We start from the raw sequence: 18,165 nt of genomic DNA on the forward strand, positions 1-18,165 counted from the left end.
CTGATTTCCATTTATGTTCAATTGAGAGTGAAAAATTCATTCACACAATGATGGAAAGAATCAGATCACATATTTCAAATGAGGTCTAACTTTTGACTTACCATCTATCTATTATCTGTCTGTTTGTCTGTTTACCTAATTCCTAAATAGTTGAAGTAGTAGCAGCTTTCCTTTGAAAACAAAATATAGTAGTTTCAGAAAAAGCCAAAACATGCTATGATCAAACTGGATTTTATTTTCTTTTGGATAGAGGAAATAGCTAAATTGAAAATAGCAGACTGCAAAGAGGCCCAATGTAAAAATAGGGTTAGTTCTGCTTCTCATATATGACAACTAAACTCACTAAAATCTATTTCTCTGGAATATTGTTCCAAGACTTTGGAAACTGATCAATAAATATTAAAATCTGTTTTCAGAAGAAGATCCATTGTCTAATCTCTCTCTTTTTTTCTTTTTTTGGAGAGCCATTTATCTCATATTGCTATAGGAAGCTGCCATGAGAAACTAAAATAATTGTAGGTGTTCTACTATCTACATGATATATTATCATTGCCAGCCCTATTATCAGGTATCTGCCAGTGATTTAAAGCCATAACATAATCCATTAAGGATACTTTCCTTGTATAAATTTTCTCACTCTCATGAAATAAAATAATGTCATGAAACAAAATAATACAAACTGAGAAGGAGATGGTCAATATTTTAATGTGCTCTTGCATTTTGCCTTCTGTCCCAGTGAGTCAGCAGTGCTATTATTTACCTCCAGCTATCTGATAAGTGGAACTATGTTGTTTTAAAGAACTCAAAAGGCAACTTCCTTTTTCCAAAATCACTTTTAGTTAAGGCTAGGTCTGTGTTCTAACACATAATTAGAGTAAATAAAAATGAGGAAAGGTTCTCTGTAAGTTTCATGAAACTTTGTATATCATTCTATTCAGTATTTAACATTATAGCATTTCAAAAGTCCATAGTTATATAGAATCATATATCGTAGAAACAACTATTTTTCTGGTTCTTTGGGTATCGATAATCCATTATTCCACTCCCAGACAAAATTTATATCCTTTTCAGTTTTCTACTCACTGTTGCACTCAAATACGTCCCTGGTGATATAATGAGTAGATACAGGAACAATTTGCTTAAAGGCTAGAGTTCTTGTCTTTTAAAAAGTGGAGGCAACAAATATGGAACTGAAAAAGAGAAGATTGGAATGACAGTGAAGAACATGCTATGAGAACACAGTTGCTTTCAGTATCCATGAAATGTCTTGCTACTGAGGCAACTGCAAATGGATATGTGACATTAAGTAATGCTAACAATATCAGAAAGATATATTACCCAACGGTACTCTTGCAGCACTTGCATCAGGATTGATCCAGAATGATAGCCATGAAAGCACAACAATTAACAGTGTAGGAGCATAGACACCCATCATGTAAAAGCCAACTTGTCTTCTCAGAGTGAAGATCACTTCTACACATGTGTAATAGCCTTTGGAGAAAACAACAACACAAAGCTCTAAATGCTTTAGCAAGTTAAGTCACTTGGGTTTACTGATGCATGTCACTTTAACTAACTTTTTATTTTAATTTACCTGAATCTTTAACTAATTCTGAGCCTTTCCTAATTAATCTTATTTTTGGAAAAATATAGTACTGGTGGCGCAAACTCCAGCTAACTAGTATTAACTGAAGGCATGAATAACAGTGTGACCTCAGTTATCAGGCTTCATTCTGGGATTATACTGTAAGAGCTACAGAAAGTCATTCAACTTAGCCTTTTGATATGCCATTGGATTCTTTGGTTCTAAAGTAAAAGGTTGATGCATAATTGGCTAGACATACTTTGACAGAAATGAGTGCACCGCAAAAGTAATGTTCTGCATTGTGCACAGCAATCAAAGACTTGCCAGCTAGTAAATGTTCCAGGGAGAAAAAAAAGGATACTTATACTACTATAAGAGTAAAATTAAAAGAGGAGAAAGAATGATGGTAGCAAGGCGTGAGTGAGTGAAATATTCTGACTTTCCAACAACAATCAAAAACAGAAGGAATGAAACATAGCAGAGCCATAGTTGAGCCAATATTTCTTAAAATATGTTTTCTGGAAAGAAATTGCCAATACAAAATATATAATTAGCTTTTTTCTCAACCCACTGCAAATAATTGCAGTAGATGGTCCTTATGCAGCAGATGTTTATGTATTGTGCATATGTGTGTCTTCCCACTATTCACTCCAACAATTGTCTGAAATAAAAAATATACAAAATGGTAGCTACTTGTGGAAGACAAAGATGTGGTAAGGTATCAGCTCTGTCTTGTCTCGGCTTGGGATCTCACAGGCATCCTGCCATCAAAAGAAGGGGGGTGGATGAAAAGGGGAAAAGAGAGGGGAAAGAATGAAAGGGGGAAGGACAAAAGGGCAATCAAGCTTTGTATGTATGTGATAGAAAATAGTGAGGAGAGGATGATAGGCCAGAGGTGGATTCCTCCCGGTTCAGACCAGATCATCCAAACTAGTAGCGATCCGCTGGTGATGTTTCTGTTGGTGCCAGTCCATGCACACCGCAATTAAAAAAAAAAAATTGTTGTGAATTTTTCTGTTTGGGTGGCTTCTTACTCTTCCACTGCTTGAAAAAAGGCCTGCCTGCAACCTCCGGGTTAATACTGACCTAATACTGAGCTAGGTTTCGGGCTGATTCCTGCTACTGAGCATCTGCAGAACCAAATTGCACGAGGGATGTGTACGGACAGAGAGAACATGCACATACAAAATGTCACAATGTGAATTGGTGGGGAAGGTAAGTGGAATCCACCCCTGTAACAGGTTATAAGAACCAGGGCAGTCAGATCCTAGAGGGTTTACCTCCCAAACATCTCAGAATTCCCCAAAACCTTGGCAAACAGACTGGTCATGTGGGGAAAGTGGGGAAATGGACTGGAGACAAACCTACTTTTATTTTTGCAGCTAGCAACTGAAGTACATTTCAGAGTTAGTTTGACTTTACTGCAACCAACATCCTTAGTAAATTAACCCTGTGCTTTAAGCAAATGGAGCTGAAGGTTTCTCTTTCCTAAGGGATTGGATTGAAGCAGGCCTGACATTAAGTCAGCTCTCAAATTGTGGTCAATCCAGGAAGGAAACTGCCTCTACTGTGGGGACTGTGCAAACGAGGTCAGCTCAAGAGAGCGACCATGAAGAGATCAAGGCCTGGGAGAAGCATCCTTGAAACCTCCTCCTGGAGGGCTAGATTTATCTGGATGTCTAGGAGAAGATGACCCACTAAGACCCTGATAGTCCTTTGGAGTTGGGAAAAAGGAAAAATGGGAAGAGAAATTCATCAAAGTGACATTCACCCATGGGAGCCATGGCTCTCGCTGGAGTGAGAGGACTAGATTTTGCAGCAAGTTTCTGAGGAGGCCTTTTGATAGTTTCAAAGCTCATCCCATTGACCATTGACCAGCCCATTGACCATTGACCAGCCAACTCCAGACTTGGCAAGCAAGGGGGGGCAACTATTCCGCAACAACAGCAGCAAGCCCCACAGCAACTGCAACCATTTCATCACCTGGCGCCACAGCCCAGTCTGCCCCAGGTGCTGGAGTAAGGCCAGCAACATGGAGAGAATACAAGGCACCAGCCCTGGGAGTAAAGTTCAACAGAGACCCAAGCATTTCCTGGCACAGGTTTGGGCATACATGCAAAAATATGCTATAGGAGAGCTAAGGTGTGGTGCATGACCATAGTGTTAGAGTGCGCCACAGCTGAATGGATGGTCATCACCCTCGACAACGATGAGGCCCTGGAACTGAGAAACTTTGACCGTTCATGGCTGCACTTTAGAAGCACTTTGAAGACTCCCCCAAAAGCTTCCTATGCCAGCCAAATCAAGGCCCCAACGAAGGCAAATGGAGTGAAGAAAGGCAGCAATGAGAAACACGGCATTTTGAAAGGAGAGGTGAGTTTGGAAGACTTTGGAAGTGATTTGGGGTGGCTTAGGAAGCTTTTTGGAGAGATTTGGGGCAAGATACGAAGCTTTTGGGGGAGCAATTTTTGGAGAGATTTGGGGCAAGATATGAAGCTTTTGGGGAAGCAATTTTTGGAGAGATTTTGAGCAAGATAGGAAATTTTTGGGGGAGCGATTTTTGGAGAGAATTGGGGCAAGATTCAAAGCTTTTGTGGGAGCGATTTTTGGAGAGATTTGGGGCAAAATACGAAGTTTTTGGGAGAGCGATTTTTGGAGAGAATTGGGGCAAAATACAAAGCTTTTGGGGAGCAATTTTTGGAGAAAATTGGGGCAAGATACGAAGCTTTTGGGGGAAGGGAAGGGTATTGGTTAAACCGATTAACCCCTTGTGAACTCTCTCTCCACTGTAGGATACACTTTTTCTTGAGGGGCTGCTTGTCAAGCCGGTGAATAAGTTGGTGATAAATTAACGGCTTTCCACACTATCTATAGAAGGCCTGAAGTTTATGAGAATTTGGAAGGGGTGATTTTCATGACAGGACAGATGCAGTCACAAAGCATTCTTTTGAGTGGTTCAAGGCCATCCTATGCCCACCCACCTGGGTGGAAGCAGAGGAAGGAATTGCCACACTGGCACAATCTGAATGGGCAAAGTGACAGGTTTGTGGGTGGGGGACAAAGGATGTGAACGTTCAACTGGGTGGGAAACTCAGACTCAGGTTTCCTAGTGTAGGTGCCAGGTAAATAAACAAATATTTATTTCAGCAATAAATTGGAACTTTGAGGAGTACTATGACTTGGACTCTGATTTATTTTGGATGCTACCTGGAACCTTGATAATTGAATGGTATCAATTATCAAGACCTATTAGTACAGAACACAACAAAGCATTATCTATAACTATCTAACAATTTTTAAATTTAAAACAAATATTATAAATCCGGGCCTTCTCCGGGTCCCATCAACAAAACAATGTTGTTTGGCGGGGCCCAGGGGAAGAGCCTTCTCTGGGGTGGCCCCGACCCTCTGGAACCAACTCCCCCCAAAGATTAGAATTGCCCCCACCCTCTTCACCTTTCGCAAGCTCCTAAAAACCCACCTCTGTCGTCAGACATGGGGGAATTGAGATATTCTTTCCCCCTAAGCCTTTACAATTTATGCATGGTATGATTGTTTGTATGTATGCTTGGTTTTAGAATTAAGGGTGTTTTTTAGCTGTTTTGTATTGGATTTACATGCTGTTTTTATTCTGTTGTTAGCCGCCCCGAGTCTGCGGAGAGGGGCGGCATACAAATCCAATCAAATGAAATAAAATGAAATCAGATTTCCTGAATCAAGTTTTCCTGTAAAGGCAACATTAGACAAAATCAGTTCATTCACTTAATAACTTTTTCCTTTCATGTTATGATAAAGTCATAAGAATAAGTCATCACTTAATATAATGATTGGACAAATAAACTGATTTAAAATATATACCGGTCCCTTTGTAGTATTTGGTACAGTTGCCATATTCAATATCTTCTTTTTTAACATCAAATTGGGGCAAAGCAATTTTGTCCAGTTGAACAGGATCACCAGATTGCCAGATAAATCGTAAATCATCAGTAGTGTAACCAACTGCATGTTTTGGACAGGAAAAAAAAAGATGATAATGTTAAAAGTTAAAAAGTAATAAATGAAAGAATTATAAACAAACATGCTTTTCTTTTACCATGTCTAAGAATCTGGCAGGTTAATTATTATAAAATGTTTATTATACTGATCATACCTCATTAGTACTGAAGTGCATTTTACAGATTTTCCTTGTTTCCATATACACTTCTGGAAAGTTCTGAACTTGGAAGTAGATTATCTAAAACAATTTTTGGTCCACATGCCAAAGTAATAAATTTCTATTTTTTAAAGTTGTTTCTGAACCTTCCTTTACATATTATTTGTTTATTGGACAGATTTATAACTATAGCATACTACACCTTTGAAAGTTTCTGTCACAACCTGGAATGGAATTCACATAGGTTGGTGTGGTGTCACAAATAGATTGTTTCTCTGCCAGCATCATGCCAATTAGATCCCATGCTCTTTAAAACATAATTGCATTTGTGTCTTGGATGAACTAGAATTATGGGTGCTCATTCACTCTTCCCAGTTAACATTAGTAGATTTTCTACTGATATTAAACACTTTGACTGAGGTAAATTCAAGAAAGAAAGAAGAAAAAGAAGTGATGACTACAAACCAAAAGTTAGAAATGACTCTTCAGTTATGGCTTTGATAAACTTGAGTCTGGGATAAATGACTAAGGAGAGTTGGCAGGCTCAGATATCTCGCTAAGGAAATATCTGATTATAATAGCCTTTGATATTGAATTTGCATCTTCCTCAAGTTATCCATTAAATATTATTGTTGATTATAAACATTTTATTTAGTATGTTTTAAAATTGTTCTAATTATCTCCATCTTCATTTTCTTATTATTTAGCTATTTCCAGGCAATTGTTTTATTTAAGTGTATTCAATATTTTCAGTGTTTAAAAGGAAAATGTATATTCCAATGAAATAATAATGTCTATGAAAAATTATTTCTTTGTGGGGTTCCTCAGGAGTCGGTCCTCTCCCCCCCCCTGCTGTTTAATATCTACATTAAACTGCTGTGTGAGATCAACACAGGGTGAGTTACCATCAGTATGCTGATGACACTCCGCTGTACATCTCTACCCCGTGTCAACACAGTGAAGCAGTGGAAGTGTTGTGCCAGTGTCTGGAGGCTGTTAGGCTTTGGATGGGTGTTAAGCTCAACCCCAAGAAGACGGAGCAACTGTGGATTTTGCCTTCCAAGGACAACCCCATGTGTCCATTCATGACCCCCTCAGAGAGGGTCCGCAACTTGGGTGTCCTCTTCGATCCACAGCTGAGCTTAGAACACCATCTCTTGGCTATGGCGAGGAGGACGTTTGCACAGGTTCACCTGGTGCACCAGTTGCGGCCCTATTTGGACAGGGAGTATCTCCTTACAGTGGTTCACGCCCTTATCACCTTAAGGATCGATTACTGCAATGCTCTCTACATGGGGCTACCTTTGAAGAATGTTCGGACATTGCAGCTAGTTCAAAATGCAGCCGTGAGAGCTGTCATGGGCTTACCAAGGTTTGCTCATGTATCTACATCACTCTGCGAGCTGCATTGGCTACTGATTGGTCTCCGAACACAACTCAAAGTGTTGGTCATTACCTATAAAGCCCTATATGGCTTAGGACCAGGTTATTTATGGGACCGTCTCCAGCCTCATGTATCCCAGTGACCGGTCAAAGTCCACAAAGTCAGCTTTCTCCAGATCCCATCAGCCAAGCAATGCCGTCTGGGGGGCCCTAGGGGAAGGCCTTCTCTGTGGCAGCTCCAATCCTCTGGAACCAATTCCCATGGAGATTCGCATTGCCCCTACTCTCCTGGACTTCTGAAAGGCATTAAAAACTCACCTTTGTCGGCAGGCCTGTGGCCATTGAGTTCTAACACCCTGCTCCAGCCAGCAGTATGACTGATGTGAATGACTGTGGTTATATGGTTTTATGACGGGTTTTTTAGATTAGTTTTATAATTGGGCTTTAGAATTGTTTTTGAATTGTTTTTTTATGTTGTGAGCCACCCTGAGTCTTCAGAGAAGGGTGGCATATAAATCCAATTAATAATAATAATAATAATAATAATAATAATAATAATAATAACAACAACAACAACAACAACAACAACAACAACAACAATATAATTGAAGTAATATATTGAAGCAATATGCCACAAACTAGTATTTGATATAATAGCCATGAAAGTCTTCAAATACTATGATGCGCTGGTATCTAAAATCAGAATTGTACAGGCAACAGTTTACCTGTGACATATTTTGAAAGTGAAGGTTGGGCTTTAAAGAAACAGAGTAGAAATAGCATTTGATACTTTTGTGTATTCCTGAGAATATATGGCTAGCCATGGAAACAAAGGTATGATCAAGTGAATCAATCAGTAATCATATTTCAGACCTATTCACAAATATTTACTCTCTAGAGAATTCTGTAATTCTGGGAAAGATGGAAAGAAAGAGAAGAGACACCAAGGTGGAGTCAAGTCAATTACAGGAGTGATGAATGCACCATTGGAAGATCTGAAGGTCATCATTGTACTGAACATGCATATTCAAATATTAAGCGTAAGAGAAAGGCAGGTAGGCAGGGAGAGAGAGAGAGAGAGAGGGAGGGAGGGAGAGAGAGAGAGAAAGAAAGAGAGAGAGAGAGAGAGATGTAAAATATGTAAAACTTTATTTACATACAGCTCTCCAACTGCATTTTGCAATACTGTGTATCCATAGGAAACAAAGTTAAATCCAATGGGCATGACAGAGTAACAGACAATCTGGAAATATAAAGTGAAATTTGAAAGCAATTCAAATGTGCTACAATTTAAAAAGATAAAATTTAAATACATATACTATTGCATTTGTATAATCACAAGAAGTCATATTTAATATTCACACTTGCACTCCTTTTCATATTTGTTTTTTTCTAATGATTTGATCTGTTTTATTAAATACATAAACACATAATAGAAAAATACTTCTCTAAGCAATAAGACACACTCACACTATGTATATACATTAAATGTACATGCTTTCATTTTCATTTTGTGGCTTGCAAGAGGCATGATGAATATTCAGCTTTTTGAATAATCACTCTATTTTTGAATAAACACTTTTTGTACTAGCACTCTAACTTGAGTTCCAATAAAGCAGTTTAATTTTCTGATAGTATAGCACCTTGTTTATTTATGATAACATTATTTAAAACAAAAATTCTATAGTTATGGAGTTTCTTTACAACTATTCATAAGCGATAGAATATATAAAGTACCTCATGCTGACTAGGACATCTCCATCACGGAATATAAATAGGAGAATATTTTCTTGAGTGACATCATGGAAGTTAGCATTCTTTTCATTTGCAAAGAACAGATCAGGCTTCCATAGACATTTAAACATGGTAGGATCCACTGTTAGTGAGTCAGATCCTTTCCAATCAGTGGGCAATTTAAGCCGAGGATCATTCCATTTCTGTCTTAAGAAGATGTTCACTCTATAATCCTGTTTGAAATACATTAAGCATGTTAACTGTTACATTTATTGAATTAATATCTTAACATCCAAAGCAGATAATCAGTAGGTTCATAATCAAGCTCATAACCTCTAGTGCAGTGGTTCTCAACCTTTCTAATGCCGCAGCCCCTTAATACAGCTCCTCATGTTGTAGTGACCCCCAACTGTAAGTCTAGCGCCAATTCTCCCAACAGAGCTTTAAGCTGATTGGCAGGAAGGTCAGAGGGACACCCCCACTGTTAACGCCTGATTGGTCGAATTGTAAAAATATGTTCCAAGGCGCCAAATTAGAAGCTTTAGTTCCTAACACCATGGGGAAATTTGTCTTTTCCCATGGTCTTAGATGACCCCTGTGAAACGGTCATTCAACCCCCAAAGGGGTCCCAACCCCCAGGTTGAGAACCACTGCTCTAGTGGTAGCTCTGCAAAATAAATTAAATTAACACAAAGGAAATTACTGAAAATATTTTCAAAATGATGGATACATTTAAATTTGTAGACACACGGAGACAGAAAATAGTGTTTTCAAAGAATATATACTTTTTTGAAAGACATAGATCTTTTCCTAAAAATTTGCAAAGAGTTACAAGTTTAAAAGAGTTGGGCCTGCTTTGCTGAGGGCGGGGGGGACAAATAAATGAATATTGTTGAAATGTATTCATCAGCATTCAGTTAGGGGAGATTATATATGTGCGTGTTTGTGTCTTTTTAAATTACTTTTAAAATGTTCTGTTTATTTGTATTTTTTTTCCTTTTTGGGAAATATTTTTTAAATAAAAATTTAAAAGTTGCAAAACAAACTTATTTTTAAAAAGGATGAACTGTTAGTATATGACACCAGAGGATTATCTGAGATGTGTAGGATACTTATGGGAAATGTTGAAGGGGTTGCGAAGGAATTACAGTGATCCCTCGATTATCGCGAGGGTTCCGTTCCAAGACCCCTCGCAATAATCGATTTTTCGCGATGTAGGGTTGCGGAAGTAAAAACACCATCTGCGCATGTGCGCCCTTTTTCCATGGCTGCGCATGCGCAGATGGTGGAGTTTGCGTGGGCGGTGGGGAAACCCGGATCTTCGTCTGCTCGCTGCTGCTGCAGCCGCCCAGCAGCTGATCTGCTCGGCGGCAGCAGCGAGGAGCTGAATCGGGCTTTCCCCTTTGCATGGGCGGCGGGGAAACCCGGATCTTCGTCTGCTCGCTGCTGCTGCGGCCGCCCAGCAGCTGATCTGCTCGGCGGCAGCAGCGAGGAGCCGAATCGGGCTTTCCCCTTTGCGTGGGCAGCGGGGAAACCCGGATCTTCGTCTGCTCGCTGCTGCTGCGGCCGCCCAGCAGCTGATGTGCTCGGCGGCAGCAGCGAGGAGCCGAATCGGGCTTTCCCCTTTGCGTGGGCGGCGGAGAAACCCCGATCTTCGTCTACTCGCTGCAGCAGCAGCGAGCAGACGAAGATCGGGGTTTCCCCGCCGCCCACGCAAAGGGGAAACCCCGGCTCCTCGCTGATGCCCCCGCTCGCCCGCCCGCCACCCGCCAGCAAGAGGGGGAGAGATAGAGAAAGAGAGAGAAGGAAAGAAAGAGATGAGAGAGGGAGGAAGAGAGTATGAGAGAGGAAGAAGCAAGATAGAGAAAGAGAGAGAGAAAGGAAGATGAGAAAGGAAGGAAGAGAGTGACGTCATCGGGTGGGAAAAATCGCGATATAGCGTTTCACGAAGATCAAGATCGCGAAAATCGAGGGATCACTGTAACCTATTGTTCAAAGCATCTGAAGGCAGAACAAGTAGCAATGGATAGAAAGTAATCCAGGAAAGAACCAACCTAGAACTAAGGATAAATTCCCTGATAGTTAGAACAATTAATCAATGGAACAGTTTACCTTCAGAGGTTGTTGGTGCTCCAACCCTGGTATTTTTTTAAGGGAGACTGTACTACCATTTTTCTGAAATGGTATAGGACCGTGCTGGCACCCATAGCACAGGTGGCATGTGGAGCCATATCTAAGGACACATGTCAACTCCAGCCCGCATGGATGCTCTGGCCAGCTGTTTTTTGGCCTTGCACAGGGAAGTGGAGGCTGTTTTTGTCCTCCCTTGCCATGAAAGCTTTAGGAGCTTGTTGATGATGAAAAAACAAACCCAATGAGCCTTCCAGAACAGAAATAAATGTACGGTGGACCCATTGGGCCCATTTTTTGCGGGAGGCTTCAATGAGTCTGGAGGCTTCAGTGAGTCCTGCGCGCATGGGGAGGGGCAGCATGGGGGGACATTTGTGTGCACATGCATGGGTGGGAGGGTATTGCATTATGGGTGTGGGCACACACATGCAAATGCTGCGATTTTGCTGAGGCTTCCCTCGCTGGGAAACCCCACCTCCGGACTTCCATTGCCAGTGAAGCGCCCGTTTTTATGCTGGTGGGATTCCCCTGCAGGGATTCCCCAGCAGCATCACAAAATCTGGAAGTGGGGTTTCCCATGAGGGGAGCCTCAGGGGAATACCACCAGTGCGAAAACGGGCGCTTCGGCTGGCAAAAGGGGTGAATTTTGGGCTTGCACGCATTAATCGCTTTTCCATTGATTCCTATGGGAAACATTGTTTTGTCTTACAAACTTTTTACCTTACCAACCACGTCCTGGAACCAATTAAGTTCTTAAGAGAAGGTATCACTGTATATATATGTGTGTGTGTTCGCCCTAGAACAAGGATAGAAGCACCAGCCTGAAAATGACAAGTGGGACCTCGTCGAAACATCGCCAGAAATCTCTAAATCCTACACGGGAAGAAACCCGAATATGCCAAGACCTTCATACCTGTACCTGTGAAAATGTACGAAAACAAATATATACAGTGGAACCCCGACATAAGAGCTGCTCTACTTAAGAGCAACTCGAGATAAGAGCTGGGAGGGGAGAGATATTTTTGTTCTACTTACAAGCCCAAATTCGAGATACAAGCGCCAAGGAGCTGTCTCCTGAAGCCAAACGCTAACTTCCGCGTTCGGCTTCAGGAGACAGCTGCGAAGCGGCGCGCGTGTTTTAAAAGGTTGCAGCCAGCCTGGGGGGCTCGGGGGGGTGCTTGCAGCTTTCTTTCTTGCTCTTTTTCTTTCTCTCTTTTACCTTCCCTTCCTCTATTTCTTCTTTTCTTTCTCCTTCCCACCTTCTTCCCTCCCTCCCTCCCTTCACTCATTCCTCTCTTACTCTCCCCTTTCATAAGTTTCCTTGCTTCCTTCCTCTGTTCCTGTCCCTTCCCCCTTTCTTTCTTTCTTTCTTTCTTTCTTTCTTTCTTTCTTTCTTTCTTTCTTGCTCTTTTTCTTTCTCTCTTTTACCTTCCCTTCCTCTATTTCTTCTTTTCTTTCTCCTTCCCACCTTCTTCCCTCCCTCCCTCCCTTCACTCATTCCTCTCTTACTCTCCCCTTTCATAAGTTTCCTTGCTTCCTTCCTCTGTTCCTGTCCCTTCCCTCTTTCCTTCCTTCCTTCCCACCCTCCGTCCATTCATTCACCCATTCCTCTCTTGATCGCTTAAAGCCGGTCCCTGGTGCAAAAAGGGTTGGGGACCTCTGTCCTACAGGATTGGGTGGCAGAGAAGTTGAACATATGTAAATTTAAAAGTTTAAGAAAGTTTACAAGTTAAGTGAAAGAAACTTCATTATTCATTTATATGTACATGTACATTTCTTCATTAAAAACATGTCTTTCTGCATAATTTAGACTAACTTTGTGAGTTTTTTGAGGGCTGGAACCAATTAAAATTATTTACATTAATTCCTATGGGGAAAAGTCGTTCGAGATAAGAGCTGCTCGACTTAAGAGCCCAGGTCCGGAACGAATTAAACTCGTATCTCGAGGTACCACTGTATATTGGGGGGGGGGGCAACATTATAGCAGTATTCCAGTATTTGAGGATCACAAATTCTACAAAGCACCAGAGGGCAGAACAAGAAACAATGGTTGGAAACTAACTAATCAGAGAAGCAATCTGGAATGAAGGAAAAACTTTCTAACAATGAGGACAATTAACCAGTGGAATAGCTTGCCTTCAAAAATTGTGGGCGCTATATCATTGGAGGTTTTTAAGAAGAGATTAGACAACCACTTATCTAAAATAGTATAGGAGGCCGAATGGCCAGAGAGAATACCCGTGAGAGAGCCAGAAGAAGAGAAAAGCTGGCTGTAAATGGGCAGAGGAGGAAGACTGGAGGCAAAGGAGGTGCAGCCAAGATTGGGAACCTGAAGATCCCAACCCCTCTCTGTATAGCTATAGATTAATTCCTAAAGCTATGTTAGCCTTAGGAGGAAATTTTAAAAAATTAAATAAACACTTAGAAGAAAACAATTTTTAACCTCATATACAGATATAGTGAATATAGAGGATTTAAAGATGAAGGATCATTCCCTTCTTGGGACTTCTCTTTTCTTAACATTTGTTCCTGAGTAATTTTGATCCAACCTTTTTAAAATGTGAATAGTTATTTGACTCTAAACTTTCATCTGCCATACTATTTCGAGTGTTGACTATTTTAATTCATTAATTTTAACTATTCTGATATGGTTTCCTTCTAACATTGTTGCCCTAAAAATGCTATGTTTAATAAAGAAAACATTGATTATCCAAATAAATAAATAACTGCAATCTCACCATAGTTGTCTCTTGTATTGATCCAAAACTGTTAATGAAAATATTCACTGCTACATCCACTGGAATTCCTAAAATATATGCATGAGAATTTTTATTCTGTTTTCTCTTTTACCTTTCCTTTTATTTTTGTCACTTGATTCTCAAATAAAAGATTTATAAATACAGAGCAAGTAAAAAAGTAATCCTAATTCTATATTTTTAATGAATGTACATTCATTTCTAATTTATGAAAAAAATTCAGAAAAAAGGCCGTTAAAATTATAAACAATTTATTAATTACATAGTATGACCAAATATTAAATGAGCAGGTGAAAAAAATAATGATGACTAACAATGGTTACCTCAGCTTACAATTCAGATAGATTTTTGTATATAATGATATATTAATTTATCGTGATTGATGGCTATGTTAATTTGTTTAAAGAAAATTCAATTTTCTATATTTAAAATACATAATCTGACATTTATTTTATTTTCTGCTTATTGTAGTTTGAAGTTTAATCAATTCTCACCTACGAATATCTAGCTAATTTATAGGAATAATTAAAATACAAATGCAAACATTCAGAATAGCAAATCAATCAAATTAAAATAATTGCTATACATTACCCAACCTTTGAAATTTGGTCTTATCCTGGGATCATAACTAACCAGAAGTCTATTTAAGATGTTACTTGTAGAATTAGCAGGTACTCTTGCAAGGTCTTCAGCTGATTGTTGTCTGTTAAAAAAAAAAGTCACTTACTTTTTTTCTACACCTTTATAGCAATAGAAATAGCATTTAGGCTTACATACCATTTCATAATACTTACAGCCCTCTCTAAATGGTTTACAGCAGCGGTCCCCAAACTACGGCCCATGGGCTGCATGTGGTCCACTGAGGCCATTTATCTGGCCCACGGGTGATTGACAGGAGCACAGGATACATTTGCATCCTGTGCTCCTGGCCACTGTTCCCTCTAGCCTGTGCGGTCGTGCAGCTCCACAGGCAAAAAACAAACTCCACGCAGGTTTTTCAAACCCTGTGCGGTAGAGCCGGCACCATTTTTCCCGCCCGACAGCTGATCTACTGTCGGCTGGGAGAAACCCCCGTGGACTCTGAGCCCTGCCCAGCTTCTCCAGCTGTGTCCGGGGACCACACCCCGCCAACTCCTGCCGATATTCTTCCCACTGCCGGGAAGAAACAGGAAGCAAAAAAACAACAACCAGGAAACAAGAGGCAGCAGTTGGATGGCCTCGCCACTTGCATGCGGAAGCGGCGCCCTGGGGAAAAAGCGGTAGGCGTAGACTTGTGCCTACACCAGAGCTGTCGCCTCACCTTCTCTCCACATTTCCTGTAAGTTGACTTGCGGGGAGTCTCATTTTTTCAGCAGAGAGAGAGAGAGACACACAGACCCACCCCCTCAAGTTCATTCATCCTGCCTGCTTAGACTTTTTAATATTGGAATTATTATTTTTTTATTATTATTTATTAGATTTGTATGCCATCCGTCTCCAAGGACTCGGAGCAGCTCACAACAATAAAACATCATATACAAATCCAATGTTAAAAACAGTTTTAAAAGGCCCCTATTAAAAGCAGTCATACAACCCAAACATACCATACATAAAGTCAAGGCAGCTGAGGATATATCAATTCCTCCATGCCTGGCGACATAGATGAGTTTTCAAAAGTTTGCGAAAGGCAAGGAGGGTGGGGGCAATCCTAATCTCAGGGGGGAACTGATTCCAGAGGACTGGGGCTGCCACAGGCTGCCCTTCCCCTGGGTCCCGCCAGACGGCATTGTTTCATCAACGGGACCCGGAGAAGGCCAACTCTGTGGGACCTAATCAGTCGCTGGGATTCATGCGACAGCAGGCGGTCCCAGAGATATTCTGGTCCGATGCCATGAAGGGCTTTATAAGTCATAACCAACACTTTGAATTGTTCGTTGAAACAATAAGTGATCACATTACATGGGTCTCAGCTATATGTTAAATTGAAAAAGCTTTCTCATAGGATATTTTGTGGGGATTAAAAAAAACACCCTAACCCCCCCCCCCCACCTTATTTGTAGTCCTCTCATTTTTCAAGAATACTCTCATAGTTTTTAGACATTGGCTTTGTTAAATCTTTAAATACAGATTGATAATTTGGGCGTTCGCAGTGGAGCCTCTCCCATTCCCCACTTCCTGAGGCACATGACGAGGCACAGAAGTTTTTGTGAGAGGGAGGGAAAAGAGAAAGAAAAAAAAGGGAAAGAGAGGGAGGGAAAGAGAAGTGGAGAGGAAGGAAGGAAGGAGAAATGGAACAAGGAAGAAAGGAAGGAAGGAAGGAAGGAAGGAAGGAAGGAAGGAAGGAAGGAAGGAAGGAAGGAAGAATGAAATGAATGGAGGGACAGAGGAAGGAAGGACTGTTTGGGGGGGAACTTTTTTTTGTTTTTTGTTTGAACATACATTTAAACAACACAGTGTACCATCTAATTTTCCATGAATAAAATGCAGTATTTTGTTAGTAACTAATATCAATCATCAAAAAAGTTGCAAAAGGTTTTTTTTTCTAATTTTGTCATCCAGTTACATTAATTTTCTTTTAATTAAATTCCCTCCTCAATGTTCCTTCAAAAAGTACAACATAAATTATATTTCTAACTTATTAACCATTATGCCAAAGTGCTTCCTTCTTTCTTTATACATTTTTCTATAAGCCAAGAAAACCTTGTATAGCCAGTCAGATGTTAACAAAAGAAAATTAAAAACAAAACATAAACATATATGAATTTCAGACTTCTTTTCCTCCTCTAAATAGTACGTTCCCATTTTGTTTTTTACTTTAAAAATAATGTATGTGCAGTGTGCATAGGGATTTGTTCATAGTTTTTTTTATAGTCCAGCCCTCCAACAGTCTGAGGGACAGTAAACTGGCCCCCTGTATAAAAGGTTTGGGGATCCCTGATCTAGAGGCTTGTCTGAGAACGGAACGGAAAAAGTTTAAATTATGGTGCTGGACGATGCTTCGTCCCTATCCCAGGACAGGGGGGTGGACGGATGAGACAGTGGGGCAGGCAGAATGGAAGATGCACATCTCCACTCACCTGCAGGCAGGGGGGGAGGGAGTTTGTGAGGCGAAGTTACGGGAGAGCCAGCAGGCTCAACTTGTGAGGCTCAGAGAAGCGAGGAGCTGCCGACTTGGCTTGGGGGGCCAAGGAGGGGCGACTTCAGACCCTGAGCCGGACATCCCCCCAAGCGCTTCGTCGCCCACTGGGCAAGAGGGGGAGAGGCAGGTACGGCCGAGCGGGCTTCAGAGCAGCAGTTGCAATTCAACCAGCCAATGGGCAGGAGGTGTGAGGAGGACTTGGAGCGGTTTCTCCCAGATGTAGAAGCCGCGTAGGGTCGCCGGGGATGCTGAAGATCAGGCAGAGGGAGGTAAAGTGGCTGCCGGATTAGGACTCCAGGCCGCAACCTCAACTGGCCACCGCTTCTTTGACCGGGGAGACAAAGGAGAGCGCGCAGCTGTCCCTGCAGGCTCTGGAGGAGGAGGAAGGGGGGCATCTTGCCCAGCCACTTGGTCCCTGCTTCGGCGTCTTCCGCCGGCTGGCATACGACCAGCTTCCCAACTCTCCTTGGCCGAAAGAGTGCGGATAAGCCTGGCTCTCCCTGCCCGCTTGGGTGCCAGGCACAGAGCCAAGGAGCACCGAGATTCTGCTTTGCCGCCGTCGCCGAAAACTTTCAAGGAGGGTGGAAGCCCCACCGGTTGACAAGCCGCAAGGCAGCTTTCCGTACGTGTCAATCCACCCACGAGGCTCCCTCCAGGCAGCATCTACTGTCTTTCCCCCTCCTCCTTCACCCACCCCCGAACAAAGATCCGAATGCCGGCAGTAATAAGGCAAAAGGGGTGAGTTTTGGAATTGCACACATTATTCACTTTTACATTTATTCCTATGGGAAAAAATGTTTTTTCTTACGAACTTTTCTACTTACGAACCTGGTCACAGAATGAATTAAGGTCATAAGAAGAGGTACCACTGTATTAGAGTCTTAACTATCCAAATAGTGGCAATGCTGGTATTCAAAAATTTAAAGTTAAATGTCATAATTTTTAAAAATCATATCACAATTCTGTAACAGCTGAATAATTGTGAGAGGCATCTCTCACAAAATCTGAAGTAAAAAAATACTGACACCACTTCAGTCCAGCTTATCCATTACTAAAGCAAGAAACAAGTAAAAATCATTGTTTCTTAACCAGAAAAGAGAGGTTTCAAACCTGTTATTCAATGCAAATAGAATAAAAAAATAAAAAATTAACCCGCATTTTAATTAAATAGGCTTTGCATTTAATACAACAGCACTAAAATTTTTAACAACCATTTCATCAGCTTTCCTACAAAAATGTACTTATTAGAACTTTATAATTTAGTGTATGCTATTAACAGAAAAGCCTGATAACTTTTTACAAAGGC

General features: G+C 41.0%; 1 protein-coding gene across 6 annotated transcripts in view; it reads right to left on the reverse strand.

Moving 5' to 3' along the window:
• GLRB (glycine receptor beta) overlaps window positions 1-18,165 on the reverse strand; it is a 52,598-nt gene that overhangs the window by 18,417 nt on the left and 16,016 nt on the right. For 2 of the 6 annotated variants that reach the window (XM_070757298.1, XM_070757297.1), the window contains exons 3-8: window positions 14,338-14,444; window positions 13,724-13,791; window positions 8,859-9,088; window positions 8,282-8,364; window positions 5,444-5,584; window positions 1,339-1,491 (exon numbers count right to left, since the gene is read on the reverse strand). In XM_070757298.1, the coding sequence (XP_070613399.1) occupies window positions 1,339-1,491; window positions 5,444-5,584; window positions 8,282-8,364; window positions 8,859-9,088; window positions 13,724-13,791; window positions 14,338-14,444 (782 nt within the window). Of the gene's footprint in view, window positions 1-101; window positions 171-1,048; window positions 1,191-1,338; window positions 1,492-5,443; window positions 5,585-8,281; window positions 8,365-8,858; window positions 9,089-13,723; window positions 13,792-14,332; window positions 14,445-18,165 lie in introns of those variants that run through there. The other 4 variants (XR_011559591.1, XR_011559590.1, XM_070757299.1 and 1 more) reach the window with 4 other exon arrangements.

This window comes from Erythrolamprus reginae, chromosome 7, assembly GCF_031021105.1.
Source record: "Erythrolamprus reginae isolate rEryReg1 chromosome 7, rEryReg1.hap1, whole genome shotgun sequence".
Classification (NCBI taxonomy): Eukaryota; Metazoa; Chordata; class Lepidosauria; order Squamata; family Dipsadidae; genus Erythrolamprus; species Erythrolamprus reginae.